Genomic DNA, 23,072 nt, shown 5'->3' with positions numbered 1-23,072 from the left:
ACTAGACCCTCGTTAAGAGGCAAACAGAAGTAACCCAATCATACTCATACCGTGCTGCTACAGAAACGATGGTCTTAAAAGAAGCGACTGGGTTAATCGTTCCGTTTCTGACAAGACCTCATGGTTCAATTGCGATCAGAAATGTGCAAACAAGACCAAGCAATTGAGCATTCCAACATGCCAAACATAAATGGGAAATGGCTGCATTGGCTTTCGAAAAATGTCGTCCTAACAATGGGTCGCTAGAATTTTCTTTAGAAAGAGAATGGAACCTTCCGGACATGTGGAACTATGGCTAGGGGCACGTGGAACAACTGAACGAACAGCACTGGACACCAATTCAGTAATACTACCAGATCCCTACAGGAAAACATACATAAGCAAGCACCATTAAAAAATTGAGGCTTTAGTAGGAATATAATTAACGAAAAGAAATGTGTGTCATAAAGCCATCGCAGCAATCAACAAAGAACAGCAGGATTAGTAACAATGTCATTTACTTATATAATTATGTCCAGTTTCAACAGTTCCCGAATGATATTCATGATGCTTGTAATAACTCAGTTCACACAACAAGAGCCAACAAAGTACCAGCATCCGAACAGAAACCTAACAGGTAATAACAAGAGCACAAACACAAAATTCAGAATGCTTCAACATAACCCTAGCTACCAGTCTTTTTTCATTTATATTTTTTCTGATTTTTTTGGTTTTTATTCATTTTGTGCATTTATATATTTTTGTAGTTATGCTTTTTTTTTTTGGTTTCTTTACCCAATTGGGTCTTTACTCATCCAAGTAGATAAGGTCCACGCCGTCACCATGAAAACTCGGCCTGCCAATGTTCTTCATATTTCTTATGTATAACCTCAAAAGGTGTCGCTCCTGAGTAAATTCCTTGCTGACTTCTGCTCAAAAATTGGTCCACTCCCATTGGTGTGTAGTCCCCCCAAGGTTGGTACATGATAGCCCAGACTACCTGAAGTTACTGATCTTGTCAGGAGAGCTTCACTGGGCATTCCTTGCAGACTAGTGTGGTAAGTTGCCCCCTCAAGTCCAACAAACAGAAACTGCGATGCTAGTGAATCAATGTTAGATGTCATAGGGGACGAAGGACCAGAACTTCCAGCAGAATAATTGGATTTTGGAAACAACCAATTCTCCCATGTTCCACGCCTCCTTATTTTATCACCCTGTTAAAGCGTAAGAAAAAGAGAGCCTTTCAATGAGATGTACAAAGTGAATATGGTGGCTCCCAACTACAGCAGTGCAACTATATTTTATGTGCAAAATAGAGTAAATAAGACTATCTGATATGTAGTGTGACCAGGCAAAGCATTGAGTGTATTGAATTCTGCACTAGTTAAAGCTAACTTTGTTGTAAAGTCATCTTATCTCAAAAGTTTTTAACAATAGGTTTCTACTGTAGTATCATTTAATCATCGAGGACGGAAGAGTCACATGTTGTTTTGGATTGCTATTTGTATATAGAAATGCAAATCACCTTTCCATTTTGGCAAACTGCAGGTATCAACAAGCTGATAATGCTAGTTGATTACAAGACTTTGACCCAGAAGCTCGATTTACATTACATGAGTACATCAATTTCAAGGGTGCTTTTGTGAGTTCTTATGAACTAATCACATGAAGTCACTCAAGGAACAAGCTACACAGGGTCAGTCAATGTTTGTTGAATCAATATGGACCAAGCTTGCCAATGGTCATCATCCTACTACGAAAACAACATGCCTCCAGAAGGTAATCAAATGAATACAAACTGTGCTGGTTTGTGATAACATGTGAAAACAAAATGAAGTCCAAATCTACAACAATAAGTTTCAGTCATGCCATATGTACTAACCAGCAACCACACCAAATTTGCTTAACAAACTATGCTTGACTGAAAGAATAACAAATTAATGGTGATCTCAATCTAGCAGAGGACCTAGTCAACGATTAAGTTCACAAATCCACCCTTTGGACACAACCTAAGCTTGGCTAGATCAAAATCATTATATTGTACACCAGTTGCCATCACAACTATGAACATATAAGAAAGTTCTTCACTGTATGTTTCTACTTTCTAGTATCAATGTAGTATGTTTTGACAACATTCATATGCTTCTAGTGGTTAATCAATTAGAGTATTACAGTGTACTACCAGTACTAATTGATATACTTCTTAGCCACAGGAATTCTGATTTGAAGCTGTGAACAGTAACTGCACCAAGAAAAGATTACCTGTACTTCCACAACTGTAGATAGCAGGACTGTTTCTAATATGAACTGTATATTATTTGTCCCCCTCAAAAACTGTATATTATTTGTCAGATTTTGGACCTGTAAGAAAAAGATAAGTGAGCAATACTGTCTATTTACAAAAGAACTGTCTATTAGAATATTATGGATAGGGTTATCCGATTCAATTATACTCCACAAAGACACCACATTCATTCAGTAGTACCCACTTTCATATATCAAGGGATGCATTGTCACAAAAAATATCTCATGTGCAAATGATTAAATGCATGTTGTGAAATAATCACAGAACATCGTCCATAACAAGCAACAATGCTACGCACAGGGGAAAAGAGTATTAACACATGAAACATATGAACCTCTCCTTCAAATTTGTTATCACTAAAATTCCAGGAAACTTTCATCATTCGTATGCTCTAAAATTATATGAATCATTCTCAGACTAGAAGGGTGCAGGGAGTATAGTAACCTTTGGCTTTAGAAGGTTAAATGAAAAAAAGAAGGTACGTAGTGAATAACCCTAATTCAATCTTCGCTTAGCTTAAAGGTTACCTTGTAAAAAATTAGAAGTTTCTACCTTAATAAACATAGTGCAAGAAACAAGTAGGAATATATTTCCTAGCCAAAAAAGAAGAAGAAAAGGTCAGTTATAAATGATGTCATGCATGGTAGAGCATAAGTTATGTGCACTAGCAGGGCATTTCACTAGGTTTTAGGTCTTTTACCTACCTTGTGTGTGTACATACCTTGGCCCATGGAGTATAAGTCATTTGCTCCTAACTACGTGCATTCAATATAACATACCACTAAAACTCTAGGAAAACTAAGCAAGGAAATAGCAAAGCAAAAAAAACATATTGGATAGTTCGGGAGAAAGCTCAATCGTATCAACATCATCTAGATGGAGATGGGTATCCTGGAAGCATAGGTTGAAACTCAAAGGACCATAAACTCTCAAAGTGAGTGACTAAAAGTAGGATAAACCAAAAAATCATCCTACTGATATTGTCACCAATTTGCTGCCACGCTTCATGGCGGTCAACGGACATGCTGAGAAAAGGAAATTTGCATGATACCAAAGCTGAACATACAGAGTCAGCCATAAAATGCTAAATGCCGTTTAGAAAGCTAAAATTGAGAAAAATAAAACATCTTTCTTATGCCAACAGAACTAGCTTTGTAATGCTATCTTCTATAGCGACCTCCACGAATTTGTTTTCATTTTAATTGACATGCGTTAAATATGTAGCAACAAGATACTTACAAGCATTTCAGGTCTAAGAGTTTCAATGTTGGGATATTTCTGTCCCAAAAAAGCAATTTGATTCTAGACTAAGCACACCAAATTCACCGTGACTTTTTGTCAGAAGAAATAGCACACGACTCAGGAACAAAAGAAATGTATCACCATAAACAATAGCATATGCATATGACTCAGCAATTAGTCCATACAAATCTGTGGCAGCTGAAGCTACAACTAACACATATGGTTGGTTTATCCAAATCCATGACAGCAGACGATACAGTTAGTTAAGCGAATCAAACAGAATCGTACAAATTCATAACAGAATGCACTAAACTCAGGCTCGCTCTTAACCTTGACAGCTCTGTGCCTATGGGCTACCCTGACCCCTAACTCAAGTTGACACTCAACTCAGCTAAGCACAATCAAATAACCCAGCCAATAGGCAAGGTGAGGGTGACCGTGGGGGTCTGGTTTGCCCTAGGCACTCACTCCAAGACTAGGCTGTAGCCGTTAGGGTCGCACCTTCAGCTAGTCAAGGGTGGGACGAGTCTGTACCTCAAGAAGTGGATCCTGGAAGGACCTGGTGAAATTAGGTTCATGCAAGGATTAAGGAGGGATCAGTGTGACATCTACATAAAGGAGAAGGACGATTTTACAACTGCCAACCTAGGGTATGTCCTAGTCTTTTTATACAAGGCTACAAGCCTGTAGATACTGCTTGAGGGATTGTTTGTAACACAAAATAATCAATAAATACTGATCTATCGGTGTGTCCTAGGGTCCTCTCACCTAGATGTACCCCTCTCCAACCCCAATTTAGCGAGCACAGTTCCAGGAGGAGGTACCCGGACATATATAATGCCAAGTGAAAAACTCTCCCATGGAGGTCCAGCCATCAAACAGCTGACATACACTCCTTGCTTGCATGAGGAGTACATGCAATTTTATTTGACTTTGCAACCGCTTATCATGATTGTGATATTATTAGATGGTATTTTTTATGCAATTTTATTTGAAACTGGTAGAATTACAACTCTGACAAACATGCATTGGTAGTCGCCAATATAGCAAACTATCCCGGATAGAATCTAAATATCCATAATATCTGCGAGTCTGCAATGGACTAAGGTCAATTCATTTCATGTTTCTTATCAGTGTGAATTGAACTAATAGTAATCACAAAACCTTAATGTAGATTCCAGTTATTTTAGCTAATATTTAAACTGACAGTTACGCTATAATACCACTCTTGCGTACTGTCCAACCTTCCATAACCTGAAGAGCTACAATTCAGTCAACCTGGGAAGAAGATATCTAAAACGCAAGCTAAAACAGTTTTATTAGAGGTATTTAATTTTTGAACTGCAGGAACCATATGTACCTAAGAGATTAGACCCGCACAATACAATGCAGCTCTGTCATCCAGGTTATCAACCACAACAGTACTAAACATCTTTCCTACTATCTTGCAACTCATTAAAATGAATGCACAACACTAGATGCAATCTGTCTCATTCAGTGGTAACAATTAACTATAGAAAGTGTCCAGAAGCTTACTAGACTCCTGATTAAAGAAACCAGATATAGAATTCAGTGTGGATTGTAACAGAAAATTCATCTCATAAGACCCACAAACTTACCTTGCGAAAGCCAGCAATAAGTGATAATGGCACCCAACCCTGGTCATCCATATTCTGTCGCAAGAATGGGTCCTTGCACAAATTGTCATCGCTACAAAAGGACAAGTGGATCAATTTTGAGCAGAGTTACAGAAAAAACAAGTGATTCCCATAAGTGTAGATGAACAACTACCTAAAGTAGTAATCTATCTGCGCCAGAAGCTCCTTTTGAATAGGGTCAATTGAAATAGCGTGAGGGCTTGCCGGATGAGGCACAAAAGGCAAGCCTTGAAGACCTTCGGAGGGGTGTGCCGCAAAATAGTAAACATGTGGTGCTATTTCTGCAACTTATAAAAGGGAAAAGCAGAATAATGCAACACAACAATAGCAAAGCTCCATGATCTCACAAACCACACGCATGACATACCAGGGAAGCCCATAGGTGCACCATAATGCGGTGCCTGAGGAGTAGCGCTAATAAATGGTGGTGGAGGAGGAGGAGCCCTAATGTAGGGTTGGTGGCCACGCTGCTGGTGAGTTTGTCCATGGCCATCTCTGCGGCCACCACCGCGTCTTGGTCCATCAAAACCCCCATGGTGTTCCTGCCCACGTCGTCCTCCACCTCCACCGGTACCCCTCCTGTTCCCCCCACCATAGCTGCCACCTCGGCCATGAGGATGGGAACCAAAACGCCCATTCTGATGATGATCACCACCATTGCTACGGGCATTAGGCACATACACCGGCGACAGCTCTGGGGCAGGGGCACTCTTCTCCAGCCCATCCCCTGCAGGCATCACTAGGGCACGCCGAGCCGCAGGATTGCGTATGGGAGCCTCATTATCAGGATTGGCATCTAGAGCGCCGGAATTGCCCAAAGAGACCGGCGAGATCACCGCCCCCTGACACCATTCCAACAACAGTAAAACCCAATCTCATCAAACGGTAACAAATTTCAAGCTCCGTTATAACTAGATCAAACACCGATTAAAACTCACAGTGGACGGGGGAGGAGCGGCCTTCGGCGACGCCTTGGCCGCCGCCGCCGTAGCAGCCGCCGGCGGGGGAGACGCCAGTCCTGGCAGCGCCGGCCAGGAGTCCGCGTCCATGATAGGGTTTCCAACAGGCACCACGACCGGCACCGTCGCGCTACCCGGGCGCTTCCAGGGGGCGGCGGCAGCGTCCCCCGCCTTCTTCGCGGCCGGGGGGCTATCCGACGGGGGCGTCCACGCGCCCGCAACGGCAGCATGCGGGTCGGCGCTGGTCGCCATCGTCCACACCCTAATCCGATCGGTCGGTAGCACTCTCAGGGGCGATAGACGAAAGGCGGGGATTGCGGGAACGGCGACTCCGGCGGCGGGGGCGGGGACGGGATCGGTCAGTGGTACGGCATGGCGCGATCGGCGGCGCGGGTACCAAATATTACCGCGCGGCGGGGCGATGCAGCGGGAGGCGATCGACGATCGGATCGGGGGAGGAGGGGGGCGGTGCGGCTGCGGCCCGAGCCGATGCCTGCGTTGCTCGCTGCTCTTCCCTTCCCTTCCCTTCCCCTTCCCTTCCTTCCCACGGGCGGTGGATGGACGCGGACGGGATCCCTCTCTTGCCGTGGTGGGCCACAAAAGGGAAAGCCCTCAGCAACCAGCAGGGGCCGCCCGCACAGCTCCTCACCGACCGATCACAGATCCACGGCTGCAATGCCTCCGGGGCCCTCACCGCTCTAAAGCGGCTCGCGCTGGCGTCCTCTTGGCTACCCGGCTGGCGCGCGGGGCCCGCCCGGGTGCGGCGTTGGAAGTTGTTGAGGCGGACAAGTCTTGGGGAGATGGAGAGATGGATGGCTGGATCTCCGCGGAGGGTCTGCGTCCGGTGAAAGCGAATTATAGATCACAAATCCACCAGCGGAAGGCAGGGGCGCACCGGCAACCGCCCCAACACTTTTGCAAGATCGCCCTCCACTCTTTATGGATTCCAACTTCCACCGGTCTTATGAGGTTATGGATTAATCTATCTATATTTTTATAAAATATACGAATTGTGGCAGGTCCGATCGATATTCACCATCTATCTGAGTTGATCAAACAATTATCATGAAAAGTTAAATCATATTTTTCTTCTAAAAATACATTCAATATCTCATTATTTACCTTTCATATTAAACATCCAATATTTATATTTCATGTATTCTAAAAATACATTGAATATCTCATTATTTATCTTCCATACCTAAACATCTAATATAGGCCTCCTACATTAATTGATGGATTTCTCTAAAGTAGGGGTGTAATATGATATGATATAGACGAATATCCCATCTCATATTTTTTTTATCTTAATCGAAATCAGACATAGATGCTGATAGATACAGATCCGGATTGTTGAAGTATTGGGTGAGGGGGCATCCTAACTGACAGGACCCACGAGGCATATCGCAGCTGGTAGGAGATATTTTCTGACCCGTGACCCATTGCGCGATCAAGTGGAGACACGCATGACCAGGGCAAGGCTTGCACGATCAAACTTCTTACGATGTTATGCGATCCCGCGACTAGTCTCCTAGTGATATTATGTGATCCCACAAACTAGTTCTTACTGGTCACAAGGACAGTCTTTACCTAACCCGTTTAGTCGCATTTATGTTGTCTACTCAAGTATTTTTCTTCCCTAGACACCTCATCCGGTGAACAAAATCATGATCGCGCGTAGTTGGGTCTGGCCCCATCCTGTAGCATTAAATGCTACGGGATGAGACTTTGCGGGGCGACGTGGTGTCGCACGACGTACATGACAAGGTATGTAAGACGACCAGGCAAGTGGACAATTTTGTAGGTAGACTTACAGAGCGCAGGGACGGGACAATTTGACAGAAGATCTTGCGGCTCACGATGGGACATGCCGGGCGTCCGGGGTCCACAAAGGGAGACGTTCCATGGATGGGACGGGCACGTGGAGCTCTCATAGTAAGTTGGGATCACTTAGTTCTCCATAATGATAATCTAATAGTAAAATATCTAGCCAGATATGAGTCTGCTAAACGGGACTCACTTGTAAGTTTTTCTCCTCTCTAGTATATAAAGAGAGGAAGACCTGGTTTGTATGAGGATGGAGAACGAGGAGTTGTGAAAACTCATCTGTAACCAGTTCACAAACTCTGATAACAAAATACACATAACATAGAGCAGTTATCCTTCGGAAGGTCTGAACCTGGATAACTCCTATATTCTTGAGTTCATCACACACATAAACACACATACACCGCAAGCGTTGCTCACGTGCCCCTCGACCGGTATACCCTAGAATCATTGTCGAGGATTAACTCTCAACACAGATGTAGATAGTCTCTGTTACGAATACTATTCGAATATGTGATGAGTCAGATGCAAACATTGTCAATCACAGATGTTTATTCGGATATTGAGTAAAAGCAGCAACCATATATATCACATATGTTATAATTATTCACCTATTCTGCGTATCTAAAAATCAACTTACATTAGAGGTCTAACAAGCAAATCAACAATATACTCTCATAGAAGGAATTATGTTAAGAGAGAATTCGGAGAAGCTACAAGTGCCTAATATATGGATTGAAGCTTATATTAATTATTGAACATATTAATAACTTATAATAAAAAAGTATCAACTATAAACTTGTAAATCTCATTAAGAGCTACAATTTTTATATAAAGAGTGTCTTCATCCGGTTCTATATGAAAAACTTAAAGCTCTGGAAGATAGCCTCAGATATGTGTAAGATAGTCTTGGTATATATATGATTTTATTCTCAGATATCCGATATCCAACGGATATCTGAATCTATACATCCGAATTTGATATCCGATACTACTATCCGAGATCCGATTTGATCCAACATCCAAATTTTTTTTATAAAATATCCGAGATCTGATTTGCATCTAAAGCGGTTTGGGCGATCATGTGGGCGGGAAATATCCAACCAATTTTCACCCCTATTCCAGAGGGTGCGCCATCTCCCGTACTTTACCTACAGTACCGACTTTTTGGAGAGGGTGCACCACTGTCCGCAAATCACCTTCACCGCCGTCTACCACGGAACTCCGTCACACTATCTTTACACCAAGATACTATATGAGAATTATTTATTTCCTCACAAAATCAATCACTATCTTGATCCTCCTCACAATATTACTATAAAAGATAACTCTGTACGATGCGGTTCACTTCACCCTCATGTCCAGTTACCAGCTGACGCTGCCAGGTCGTCTCATTCGGAAACCTGGTGGCCATTTTCCTGTCGATTTCATCGTCTCTGTTACTCTGTACATGCGTTGATAGCTAATTCGTACCATTTGGTTGCTCATGCAGTCGAGTGGTACATACGTGTTCTTCGCATCGCCTCTATATTTTTTTTCCGTGACATGTTATTTCGATCGCAAGGAATCTATGCTACAATCTAGTTGTCAGTTGTCACTAGCACTTAAACACGGGTGCGTCTCAAATAAGAAGTGAGAAATTCGTGGTAGCAATTACAAAACAATTAATCCACGACAAATAGCTGACTGGATCAAGCGATAGTTACAACTTACAATTTAATTACAACCATGCATCTGTTGGCGATTGAATGAAATGAAATGAAGCGGTGTAATAATCAAGAATAACAAAGAACAGATTCTTGGTCAAGAAACAACAATAAGCAGACGCTCCTCGATGGACTTCTTCTGGAATAGTTTACTGGTCGAACTGTTGGTAGGTGGTGAAGGTTTGTCCAAACTGCCACCACGCCGGCACGACGTCCTGGAAGACGATGGTCTGGTCGCCGGTGGAGGTGAGCGTGAAGCTGAGCGCTTGCCCGACGAGCGCCGAGAGGCAATGCCAGTTGGCGCCCCAGTTCCTGGACATCTGGATCCACCCCGTGTTGGTGCCCTTCACCGCCATACTCTTGATCGATCCGCTCCCGGCCACGTTCGTCACCAGCACTAGCTCGAAGTAGTTGAACCCGTTGATGGTGAACCGCACGCCCCCGGACCTCCAGCACTTGACACTGCAAGTGTTTCAAATCAATTGCTAGTCCTACCAGTTCGTACAAAAGTCTAAGCTGATAAGAAAAGACGGACAATTCATTGGAGCGGCGAGAAGAAACTTACCGTTGGTAGAGGACGGGGATGATGCCGGCACTGTAGATGCCGATGTTCTCCCAGGCCGGCTGGGACATGTCGAAGTGGGGGCGGGTCGTGTTGCACCATCCGCCGTAGGGGAGCGACCAGTTGGGCGGGCAGAAGTTGGTGGCGGAGACCGTGACGTACGTGCCGGGCTTGCACCACTGGGGGGCCTTGCTCTCGTCGCAGATGATGGCGTAGCACTGCCCGCACGACGCGCCGTCGTTGAACAGCGTCGTGCTCAGCGCCGCGTTGTTGACGCCGTACCCATCGTTGTACAGGTTCCCGTACCCGCACGCGCCATCTGCATCATCATTCAGACCTCAGGTCGTGATGTCGTGTATATATCGCGTCGCATTCATGCATGCCCAGCACATGCACCCAAGCATGCACCGGCTGCAAATCACGGCCGGCGTGCAGAAGCTTTAGATAGCTTACCCATTGTGCCGGAGCCGTCCACGCCGCCGTAGAACGTGGCGGTGGCTGGGAGCCAGTCCGACTTGACCGGTGCGAAGCAGACTGAAAGAACGGCGAACAGCCGCAGGAAATGTTTTCCCATCTTTTTCTCAGAAGCGCTGATCCCAGTTGCAGGGACAGAGACAGAGAGCTGCGATCAAAAGGCTGTTGCACTCCTGCAACTAGATACTATAGAGTGATGAATGGACTTGGAGGTGAGGAATGTCTGCGGCAATGGTGGTGCTTAAATAGAGCTAGCTCGAGGAGACCGGTCAATGGATTGGATATTTAGATTCGAACAGGAATGGTTGTCACATTATTGACAGTCGTAATCACTGTTCCAACGATCTTATGCACATGGGGTGTAACGTCCAGAGATTGACTTGCGCGTTGTAATGATTGATTTGCAGGTCAAGTTCTGCTGTTTCTTTTCATAACAATCCTTCCACGGTCTCATCTAGGATCTAAGTTACAACTAGCTCGAATTTTCTCCAAAAGAAGGGTCAATTTTGTTGCTGGAGAAAAGCGATGCATGTTTGTAGCAAGGTACCAGTTTGTGCTAATTTGAAGTTCAAGTTTATAATATCATTAGTTCTATGTATTGCTTTCGGAAACGTTCTGGTTAGCCAGAGGGCTTGTATCCTCCGTTGCATGTTTCAGAATATGCTAGCATCCATCTGATGAGAATTCAACAACATTAGAAAAAAAGAAGATGCTACAGAGTTCACACCAGATCATAATGCAACCGCTGAATTTCTCGCCTGCCTACATTCGGACCATCCAATTTTGAATTGGACTAAGCGAGACGAAGGGTATTTTACATGATAATAGCTGTTCCTTCAATATTACTTCATAATTGTTCTTTCAGTATTATAGACAAGTACTATTAGCGACTGGTAATTGAAACGTCAGCTGTTTAACTACTCAACGCCCTCGAATCCGTGTAGAGGCAGCTAACCTCGCTCCTAACTACTGGCGAGTTAAACATTGCCAGATCCTGAGGTCAACCAACTAGAGGTCAACAACCATATCATTACGCACCATTTCTATATTTCTGAATTGTGCTTCGAACTGTGGTGATTTACCAAGATTACAAATCAGAAACAGGATTTAGCTCACGAAGGAAACAAATTATCAATAGACATATGAAGTTCTAGGTAGATATGTTGGATTAACGCAAACCCATAGAAGCAGAAAAACAAGGTGAGTGACTGCAGTCTGTACTGATGCAATCGGCAAACAGCATCGCTGTGAGCACTTAGCAGAGCTCATACTGACTGCTCGAAACTACCAACGATTATTCCTTGCTTATTTGCTTCCGGGATCGTATAACCCTTTTGTTAATCTTGGAGTATGCATCCACCGCATCAATCATCAGGTCATCATAACCAATGAGCAGTAGTTCTACCGGTTTCAAGTTCAACCGAAGCAGCTCGGTTAGCTTAATGACAATCATGCAACGGTTTAAACTCCTGCCGGATTCCAGAGTCACCAAATGAAGCGGCAAAGCAATGTACAGTTCTTTCTGGAACCACTGAACAAAAAAATTATTTTTTCTTAAATAAAACAATTGATTTTTACTCGCTTAAAATAGACAAAACAAATGGTGGACAAGAATGGGGGCTATGAAATTTAGATATCACATTTTTTTTTTAGATGAAGGAATAAAATTATTCCAGCCTCTGCATAGCAAGATGCATATGGCTATCTATTATTACACTTATTGAAAGAAGCCCGACAAGCCAGGTAAAAAGATAAAGAATCTCCAAAGCCAATCCAAAAGAGACATTATTCAATCACACATTATATGACTAAACTGTCACCCATTTTTGGCGAAGACTTCCATCAACGTGGTCTCGAGCACTTTGCAAGCTTCCCTTATGTATTGTCATTCCTCCAACTTCTGTAGCAAGGCCCAGAACCGAGTCCAATATATCCACATGAATAAAATCTGTATAGAAGTAGAAACTTGTGTTATGTTAAAAATAATATCATTACGACTAAGACATATAGCCCAACAAACAACGCTAGCTCCAACCAACAGTTGGTACTTAAGTATTTGGTTAAACCCGCGAAACCAATTTCCAAATATATTTGAAACACTAGACGGGATATTAATACCAAAAGAAACTTGTACCACACGCAAGATTAATTTAGCAACATGGTAATCAAATAATAAGGGTTGAATTATTTCATCAAGATTAAAAAACAACATTTGGTACTTCCCTGCCAATGACTTCGCTAAATTATCTTTGGTTAGAGTAACATCATTATGAAGAAACCGAAGAAAAACCTTAGTTTTCAAAGGTATCTTAAGCTTCCAAATGTAATGATTTGGAGGAATGAAAATGTCATTAATCAATGCTCTATACATAGAATGAAGTGAAAATCGTTCATGTTGATGTAAAGACCATTTAAACCCATCTCGCTGATCACTAAGTTCTATTGAGACTAGTGTAGACACAAGTTCATGCATAGCCGTTCAGCATTCATAACCTCTGCTACAGTTGCATTCTTACAATGGACTATATTATAAAGGGAAGGAAATTGATGTATAAGGGTGCTTTGGCCTAACCAAACATCCTCCCAAAAACGAATATGAGAACCATCTTGCAAGTTAAAATAGCCTAGTCTCAAGAATTCTTGTTTGACCCTCATATGACTTAACCAAAAATGAGAGTCTCGAGCTCTATATTCAACTTGTGATATAGTTTTATTTCTCAAATACTTATTACGAAGGATATTTTGCCACACCCCATCCTCGTTAATCAACTTGAACAATCATTTACTAAGTAAGCACTTATTATGTATTTCTAAATTAAGGATGCCTATACCTCCTTCTTATTATGTATTTCTAAATTAAGGATGTCTATACCTCCTTGATCCTTAGGTGTACCGAGAATGCTCCACTTGGATAACCTATACTTCCTTTTGTGCCCATAGTATTGCCAGAAAAATCTATACCTATAATAGTCCAATTGTTTTAGAACACCTTTGGGGACCTCAAAAAAAGAAAGCATGAACATAGGTAGACTAGAGAGAACCGAATTGATAAGGACTAGTCTACCCCTATGACATGTATTTTCCTTTCCAATAACCCAACTTCTTTTGAAATCTCTCTTCTATGTGTTTCATGTCTTTATTTAGCAACTTCTTATGGTGCATAGGTATTCCCAAGTAATGGAATGGAATGTTACCCATGTGATATCCAAAAATCTGCGAGTAGTCATTGTCGTATTCCTTAGCATTAACCTAACAAAACAGTTCATTTTTATGGAAGTTAATTTTCAAGCCAGATAATTGCTCAAAATCGTATAACAAGAGCTTCATATTCTTGGCCTGGTCTAAATTATGATCCATAAAAATGATTATATAATCAGCATACTGTAGAATAGAGAGACCATCATCTAACAGATTTGGGATGACATCGGAATTTTTGGTCATCTTCTTTTGCTCGTGATATTAGAATGGCCAACATATCAACAACTATGTTGAAAAGGATCGGTGAAAGTGGACCATCCTGCCCTAGTCCTTTCCTTGTCTGAAAGTAATGGCCCATATCATCATTAATCTTTATACCTACACTACCTCTCGACACTACCTGCTCGATCCAACTGCACCATAACGGTGAGAAATCTTTCATGTGCAGGGTTTCTTGTAAAAAAAGATCATTTAACTTTATCGTATGCCTTCTCAAAATCAATTTTGGGAATGACTCCATCCAATTTCTTCCTATGCATCTCATGTATTGTTTCATGCAGAACAATAACCCCTTCCATAATACATCTTCCAAGCATAAAAGTTGTCTGTGTAGGTCTTATAATCTTTTGAGCTACTAAATTAATTCTATTCGTAAGGACTTTAGTAAACACTTTAAAACTCACGTTCAAAAGACATATGGGTCAGTATTGTTGGATGTTGGTTGCTTCAATCTTCTTAGGTAACAGAGTTATAATCCCAAAGTTGAGGCTATGGAGAGGCAAATCACAATTATGGAAATCCCGAAACAACCTCAAAAGGTCATCATTAATGATCGCTCAGAAGGTTTGATAAAACTCAGCTGTGAAGTCATCTGACCCTGGTGCTTTATTTAGTTCCATTTGAAATATTGCATCTCTCACCTCTTTCTCGAAGAAGGCTGCAGTTAATAAGTCATTTTCGATAGTCGACACTTGAAGGAATATCATCCTGGTGAGTCTCATCCATTGTAAAATGGTTACTCTCCGAAGGGTCAAAAATGCCTTTGTAATATTTGGTGATGAATCGTTTAAGGTTTTCATTACCCTCGATAACACCCTCCTATTGTGTAAGCCTGAAAATACGTGTCTTCCTATGCCTACCATCTACAACCAATTGGAAATATTTTGTATTGGCATCACCCTGTAGATACAGGCTTTGCAGTGGTTCTGTTATGTGGCTTGAAAACTTTGGATTGGAAATCAGTTGCATCAGTATAAGAATAGCAAGCTGAATGTTTATCCTCAATGGGTGCAAAACATGGCACCAGTTGCTGCTGTTCAATTTTCTGAATGGAAATAATACGAGTACCCTTGCACTCTTTGGGTGCAAAATGTGGCATCAGTTGATGCTGCTCAATTTTCTGAATGCAAATGCATGGACACCTGAAGCTAATGAGTGTACCGCTGCAGTCCCATTTTCTGGTACGAGTACTGCATTTTTTTTTTCTTGACCTATTGGAACCTTCTTGTCCTCATGGCCTGGTCTGTGACTTCTACTTGGATAGCAATTTTTTTTAGATAATGGAAATAATTATGACCTTCTGTACTATGTGATGCATTCAACTATTGTACATTATTATATCATCTCAGCTTATAGCTGCAAGATGAAAGGGAATGAAAGCATAAAATACCATATTAATATAAATCATCGATCATATAGTCTAGTACTGAACCACCACCTATTCTTGGCAAATAATTCCATGGCTACCACTTTCAATGCTCGGCACACTATGCTTATGTTCTCTCTCTCGCTTTCTGGCTACATCAATCTTCAGAATCTCAGCCAGTAAGTGTCCTTAAAAGTGCTTGCAAAAGGAAGTTATTGTTTTCTTATCGAAGATAATATCATTACAGCATAGTCAAATTGTCCAAAAAGAGTAGCCACCTCAACCAAGATTCTTTTCTTTTTTCTTGCTCCTAAGTCACTTAGCCAACCGCCTATAATATGATGCATATCTCTAGGTTTGTTAATGCCTGGAGCTATTCTGACTATTCGCAATAATAAGTTAGCAAAGTGACACTAAAAAAAAAGAGATATTGAATATTTTCATTATGTTTGCAAAATCTGCATTTGTGGCTACCATTCTAGTTTTTTTGGGCCAAGTTATCTTTGGTCAAAATTACTCATCTTCCTAAATAAGCTAAGAAGATCTTTATTTTGAGTTGGAGCTTAAGATTCCACAACATTCATTTGGGAACGTAATGGGTTTATTAATCATCTATTTGTATATGGAATGGACTGGAAAACTCCCATTAGTATGTGTTCCCCATCTAAATGTGTCATGTTCATTGGAGTAGGGGTGACAACGGATCGGATTTTTCCTGCCAGCACGATCACCTGAACCATTTTAAATGCTAATCGAATATCGGATATCAGATATAAAAAAATCTCGGATATCAGATAGTTGTATTGGATATCAAATTCGGATATAGGGAGCTAGTTATTCGTCGGATATCCGAGAATAAAATTGGATATATACGAAGACTATCTGAGCCTATCTTCCAAAGCTTGTAACTTTTTCATACGAAGTTGTATAATGACGATCTTTATATGAAAATTATAGCTCTTGACGACATCTACAAGTTTGTAGTTGATACTTTTTCATTTAAAATTATCAATATGTTCAAATAATTAATAGAAGCTTCAGCCAGTATATTGGGCACTCGTAACTTCTCCGATTTTGCTCTAACATAACTCCTTCCATAGGAGAATATTGTTGATTTGCTTGTTGGACCTCTAATATAGTTGAGTTTTGGATATGTGGAATGATCGAACAATTATAACATATGCGATATATATGGTTGTTGCTTTTACTTAATATCCGAATAAATATTCATGACCGGTATTGCCTGCATCTGACTTGTCACATATTCGATCTGTATCGATCCGTATTCATGACTGAGACTATCCGCATCCATGCCTAGCTCTGATTTCAATGAAAAAAAAAAATAAGATAAGATATAAGATCAGTGATATATGTCTGTATCTGATCTGATTACACCCCTACTTTTGAGAGGTTAATATGCACTAACTTTGACACTATATTGTGCCAAGCAATTAGTTTGTCTCCAATGATCGGTCGGCGAAAGGAGATATTCAGGTGTATTGTTGTCATCACTTCCACAACTGTGTCATGTTGCCTCCTAGCAATTAGCAATTAGCAAGTTTTATCAGTAACGGAGTACCATGCAATGCATGGTTCTCCTCGGAAGCTTGTAATTCCCGTGACAATAGAAGCTTGAGTGAACCACTGAACCTAGCTACTGAGTTAATCAGGCTATTGCTCATAGGAAGATTGAGCACAACAGAAATGCTTCATTTGTTTGCAAAATGCGAAGCTGCCACATGATCTAGAGAAAAATTTGCAACTTAATCTGGCCCTCGAGCGTGATGAACCGAAAAGAAGCTTGTACGGAGATAATTACTGATAATCATATAGGTCTTAAAATAGACAAGTCTTATCTATTGGTGTTTGATCTTGGCTCCATCATGGATGACTAGTGACTGAGTCCTAAGGAGGAACATGTTCCTCATGTACACACCCTGATCGGGGGTGCCCAACACGTTGGTTGTTGTCCCACCCCGTGCAACACCATATAAACAAACGAGAGGAGGGGTATGTGGGACAGCGATCAACTCATGCAAGTCTAAGCCATCTCTCCTCATATCTAGAACCCTAATCCGATCCTTAAGGGTGCTGAGATCGAGTGAAGACCGCCGCCACTATCTTCACCGACGGGACGACTACTTCACAGTGCCGACAACCTAATCCACCACACCGGCAACCTCATCGCCGTCTGCATCAACACGAACGCCTACACATCCATCTACCCCGAGCCATCATCAAGACCTAATGGCATCGTTCAGCTCTGTTATGTGTTCATGCTTTCGCTAATGTTATGAATGTTTGGTTTTGAGGGTTAGTGATCTTGTCTAAGGGAGTTTAAGATCTAACATTTGGTATTAGAGCCTTTCTGGTCCCAAATTGAACCCAATTAGACTTAATTAGATATACTTATGTTCAAATGATGCAAATTAAGGATTTTTTTTAAGAGAATTGGTCATGTTCATGTTTAATTGTGCTTCGGGTTAGATCTATTAGCCCAAATTGATGAGGAATTGAGCCTTAATTCCTCTCAGATTAGCACTAATTGTTCATGTCTTATGATGATTAATATTAATTAAGCCTCAATTGTTTATGCATTGGCACTATTTGATTTAGATTAATTGAAATAGTCATAATTAGCTGGTTTTCGTGTCAAATTAGGGCTGATAAGTGAGCTTATGTCATGGTAATGTGCATATATTCATGTTTAAAGTCAATTAGACTCGGATCAGAGCCATTAGGTGACTTTTATGCCCATAAGTTCATGAATTAGGCTCAAATTAGCTTCTAATCATGCATGTGTGTGTGTTTATGTGCCTATTGGCTCATTTTGGAGATGTTTTGGGTTCATGCGTGATCAATTAGGGCTTGGCCAGGACCTTTTTGGTTTCGGACATTAGTAAGAAGGAGGGGAAATCAAATTTTTTGAAGAACCCTAAGGCAATTCCCAATTTCCCCTTCAAATCCCTAACCTTAACCCTATTTCCCCCAAACTGGGTGCCCTAACCCTAAAATCCCAAATCAGAAGCCCTAAGCTAAGAAGAGGGAGGCAAAACTTACGCATACATGTCGTTAGTGACGCCATCGGAGCTAGTTCTCATCCCCTATCCGATGGATCAATCTCCTTCATCACGATCACATGTGGATCTTCTCAGTCGCCATCGTTTCCTCTTCCATGCTCTCGCTCTCTTTGCTACGCATGTAGGAGCTCCGCTGGTGTCCTCCTTTTTTCCACGCGTGGTTTGTCTTCTTGGGCACCGCCATGGAACTGCTCGAAGGAGCCACGCACTACCTCTGTAGCACGCGCACGCCGACGAGCAACCCCATAACGGCACCACTTTTGCCTCGTCTACGACTTCTCTCACTCGTCGACGGTGCTTCACCATCGGAACCCTCTATGTTGCGGCCGCTTTTTCTGCCTCTATCTCTCTCTCTCATGGTCGTGGCGCTCTCGGAGAAGATGGAGAGTGAATGTGTTAGGGTTAGGGTTCCCTGATCGCCTCGACAGTTTTGTTCCGGTCAAAATTGGCGGACAACCATTGGATGAAGTTGTGTGGCCGAATCTTTTCTCAGCATCGCACTGGGCCAGCGCTGAACAGACAGGCTGCATGGCTCATTGGGCCGTGACCCGCTATTGGATTGTGCGCGATGGCGCACCCATGCTTGGACTGATCTTTTCCTTTTGGGCCGCGCATGAGTTAAGTTCGGTTGGGCCATTTTGGTCTTGGTCGGCTTTAATGTTTTGGTTGTTTTAATTTCTATTATTTCTAGTGATTTTCTGATGTTTCTCTTTACTGGAATCTTTAATAAGAATAACCCAATTGGTTGATGTTTAGTGTATAAATTTACGAATATTTCTCTGGATGAATTGGAACAAACGGGAAAATTTATTTAGATAATTTTTATTATTTTTTTGGCTTTGATTGCATACTGACCAACGTTGTTTGCAATCATATGCTAAATCTTACGATCAATTTTAGGTCCATAATTACTTTTTCACCAACATTCATTATTATTAATAATACGTGCATATGTCTCGTAAGTATTTAACACTTGTATATATATATTTAGGGAGAGTATATCTCATGGGTTGTGATTTTGATACTAACATGTGTTATTGGATATATTATCTTTTGTAATCTTATGGAGAAATCAACACGTCACTGGAGATATGCAATGCTTAAAAGCTTCAATTGGTATCATTATCAATTTATTTATACATTTAAGCTACCTCCACGCATGATATGACTTAAAGTTCCTACCTCTACTTATTGTCTAGATGTGTATATATTGCTACATTCTTATAAGGGGTATTCACAAGTACGGTCTTATTATATGTATGTACACATAAAGGAGAAGTTTAGATTATATTATGTGAGTTTCATGAATTATGATTCTTATTTGTCTTTTTCAATTGATATCAATGCCTCATATATTTAAAATTGGTATATGTTTTTAATTGGTATAATTTCTTTGGATCATAATTTATGAAGCTCTCTCTCATGTGCTATAATACTTTTTCTCGAGTTCAACATATATTTGTAGTATTTTTTGAGATTATTGACCTCCTTCGCCCACCACGACCTCCTTCGTTGGAACAGAGGCGTCGGCGGCGAGTCGGGGTTTGGATGAAGAGGGTCCCGTGCCCCCTGTAGAGCCATCGACCTCGGCCTGCGCTGAGACCAGAGCCATGTATGACTGTTCAGCGCAGGAGACGGCGCCGCCGGAGTCGGCGATCACGGAGATGGAGCCTGCGGGGCCGGGCATCTTAACCGTAAGGTATGCATAATGCACGGCCATCATAAACTTGGCGAGCGCCGGACGCCCGAGGATGGCGTTGTAGGGGAGAGGGAGCTCCGCGACGTCGAAGAGGACGCACTCCGTGCGGAAGTTGTCCCGGCTCCCGAACGTTACAGGCAACTCGACCTGCCCGAGGGGCAGGGAGTGCCCGGGGGTCACTCCACAGAAGGGGAGCGACGGCTTTAGGCGTCGGGAGGACACCTGCAGCATCTCAAAAGCCTCCTTGGAGAGGAGGTTGAGGCCGGCACCACCGTCGATCAGCACTCTGCCGACCTTAACATTGCAGATAGTGGGAGACACTACCAGAGGTAGCCGCCCCACGGCTGCAGTACTGGCGGGGTGATCAGCCATGCTGAACGTGATCGGAGCGTCCGACCACCTCAAGGGCCTTGCGGCCTCCTCGCTCGAGGTTGCCGAGCACACCTCGCGTTGCATGACCTTGATGCCACGGCGCGAGCAAGGTGTGTAGGCGCCTCCATCGATGAAGGCGACGGCGTGCTCGGGCTCCTGGAAGCCGAGCTCGGCGTTGTCGGGGGCGACCTCTGCATTGCCTCCTCCGCGGGACTCGTCACGCTCCCTCTGGCGCTGCTCCATGAGTCCTTTGACCGTACGACACTCCGTGAGGTCGTGCCATCTGGTCTGGTGTATGAGACACCATTTACCTGGCTCGGGCCCTGCGGGAGCGGGGGCCCTTGCTGGAGCAGGAGCTCGGCCGGGGGTCGGGGCTCTTGCAGGAGCCGGTGCCCTAGCTGGTGCCGGGGCCCTCGTGGGCACGGAGGCCCGAGGAGGAGCCCTAGCAGGGGCCCTGGCGGGACGTCGGTCGACGCCCGGCCGGCGCTCTTACCGGCGGTCGGGCTCTTGCGGCACCCTATGAGCGGGGACCTGGGTCGGCTCAACGGGAGCGGCCTCGCGCTTCCTTCTCTTCTTCTTTTCCCGCTTGTCGGAGCGGGAAGAACTTGGCTGGTCGGAGGCGGGGCGAGGGGCATACCACACCCTGGCCTCCGCAGCCTTGGCACACTTATCGACCAGTGCGAAGAGTTCCGCAGTGGTTTCGATCTCGTGCGTGCCTAGCTTTTCGAGCATCCGCTCGTCGCGGACGCTCTGCCGGAAAGCAACAATAACAGCATGGGGGGCCACTCGCGGAATAGTGTTGCGAACCTGGCTGAAGCGCTGTATAAAGCGCCGTAGCGTCTCCCCTTCCTGCTGTTGGATGGCGTGGAGGTCGCACTCCAAACCGGGGCGCGTAAACGTGCCCTGAAAGTTGGCCTCAAACTGGTGGCACAGGTCATCCCAGGAGCTAATAGACCCTGGGGGTAAGTTCATAAGCCAAGAGCGGGCGGAGCCCCTCAAGGCAACATGAAAATAGTTTGCCATCACCTTTTCGCTGCCTCCGACCGCTTGGACGGCCGTTGTGTAGATCTGGAGGAACTCGACGGGGTTGATGGACCCGTCGTACTTCTCCGGCAGCTCGGGGCGGAACTTGGAAGGCCACCTGACCCGGCGGAGCTCGGTGGTGAAGGCACGGTAGCCGGTGCCGTACCCCGCAGCACAAGTAGGGGTCTTTGGTGGCGAGTGGCGGCGAGCCGGGGATTCCCGGTGGCCTTGGGCCGGGAGAGAGGAAGCCTGGTCCTCTGCCCCGACCTCCTGCCGGGTCTCCCACTGGCGCTCGAGAGTAACTCGGGCGTCCTCGTGGCCCCTCCGCTCGTCAAGGCGCAAGCGGAGGTCCCGGGCTTCGGACATGGCCAGGGGGACGGCACTCCGCTTGGAGGCCCCTCGGCCCGTGCGGGCATTGCCCGTTGAGGAGCCGGCTCTGGCGGCACCACGCTGAGAAGTGGTGCGAGGACTCCCGGCCTGCACCTGGCGGCGAGCAGTGCCAACCAAAGCGACGACATCTTGTATCCACCGGCTTTCCGGAGTATTCGGCGTGGCCTGAACGGGCGGGTGCCTGAGGAGAGCATGCGCTGCAAGCAGCGCGCTCCCCGGGCCGGCCTCGCTGAATGCGAGCCTGCGCCGGGATGGCACCCGACGTGGTCCAGAGGCGGACCTGGCGACCGGGGTCCCGACCTCTTGCTGGGGGTCGGAAAGTGCATCAGCAGCGGCGACGGCGGCCCTGCTGGGCCCAGCGCCTTGATCCCCTTGAGCAGGAAAAACCGCGCACGTGGATAGAGGCTGCTGATGGAACGCAGCGGTGACTGGGCTCTCCCGAGCGTCGGGCAGCACTCCGTCACTGGAAGTGGAGCCGGAACGCTGGAGACGGTGCCCACCAGCCATCTTTTCCTGTGGAAAAAAGCGAAACAAACAAATCCAGGGATATTCCCCCCTACCTGGCGCGCCAGCTGTCGGAGGGTGAACTCCTGTCGCAGGGATCCCGAGAGACCCCTTTTTAAAGATTTGGCCGGGGGGATGATCCTGAACGAGCTTGTCTCGGAAATAGATGGGAGCAGAAATAAATGCAGTGGCTGGTGGTGGGAGATGATCGTCCTAGTGCAAGAAAGTTGGGTGCACCAGGGTTTAGACAGGTTCGTGCCGCACGGAGGCGTAACACCCTACTCCTGTGTGAGTGCTATACCTTTCCTTGAAGGGAATTTTTCAAGGATGTATCTGGTTACAGGGGTGAGCTGTCTACAGAGAGCTTGAGACTCTCGTGTTCTAGCTTGGCTCGAGCTTGTTTGTGATGTTCTTCGTCTTTTGATCTGAGCTTCGGGTGCTTCTTGATG

General features: G+C 44.2%; 2 protein-coding genes across 3 annotated transcripts; both read right to left on the bottom strand.

Annotated features, from left to right (window-relative positions):
• Positions 1-480: 480 nt before the first annotated feature.
• On the bottom strand, positions 481-6,732 carry LOC133911621 (la-related protein 1B-like). 2 transcript variants are annotated; one of them, XM_062353947.1, is made up of 6 exons: positions 6,123-6,732; positions 5,552-6,026; positions 5,318-5,471; positions 5,146-5,236; positions 2,242-2,340; positions 481-1,193 (listed from the first exon to the last, which is right to left on the bottom strand). In XM_062353947.1, exons 1-6 carry the CDS (start codon positions 6,393-6,395, stop codon positions 870-872), a joined length of 1,416 nt encoding a protein of 471 aa, XP_062209931.1. In that variant the 5' UTR covers positions 6,396-6,732; the 3' UTR covers positions 481-869. The 2 variants fall into 2 exon arrangements, with proteins under 2 accessions (XP_062209931.1, XP_062209932.1); XM_062353948.1 differs by having other exon boundaries at positions 5,318-5,465.
• A 2,865-nt stretch (positions 6,733-9,597) lies between these two features.
• On the bottom strand, positions 9,598-10,900 carry LOC133910896 (expansin-A19-like). Its single transcript, XM_062353133.1, has 3 exons — positions 10,692-10,900; positions 10,242-10,557; positions 9,598-10,138 (listed from the first exon to the last, which is right to left on the bottom strand). Exons 1-3 carry the CDS (start codon positions 10,810-10,812, stop codon positions 9,826-9,828), a joined length of 750 nt encoding a protein of 249 aa, XP_062209117.1. The 5' UTR covers positions 10,813-10,900; the 3' UTR covers positions 9,598-9,825.
• Between the last annotated feature and the right edge of the window lie 12,172 nt (positions 10,901-23,072).

This window comes from Phragmites australis, chromosome 3 (genome assembly GCF_958298935.1).
Source record: "Phragmites australis chromosome 3, lpPhrAust1.1, whole genome shotgun sequence".
NCBI lineage: Eukaryota > Viridiplantae > Streptophyta > Magnoliopsida > Poales > Poaceae > Phragmites > Phragmites australis.
The sequence above is the reverse complement of the archived record's forward strand: the minus strand, read 5'-3'. Positions and strand labels throughout refer to the sequence as shown.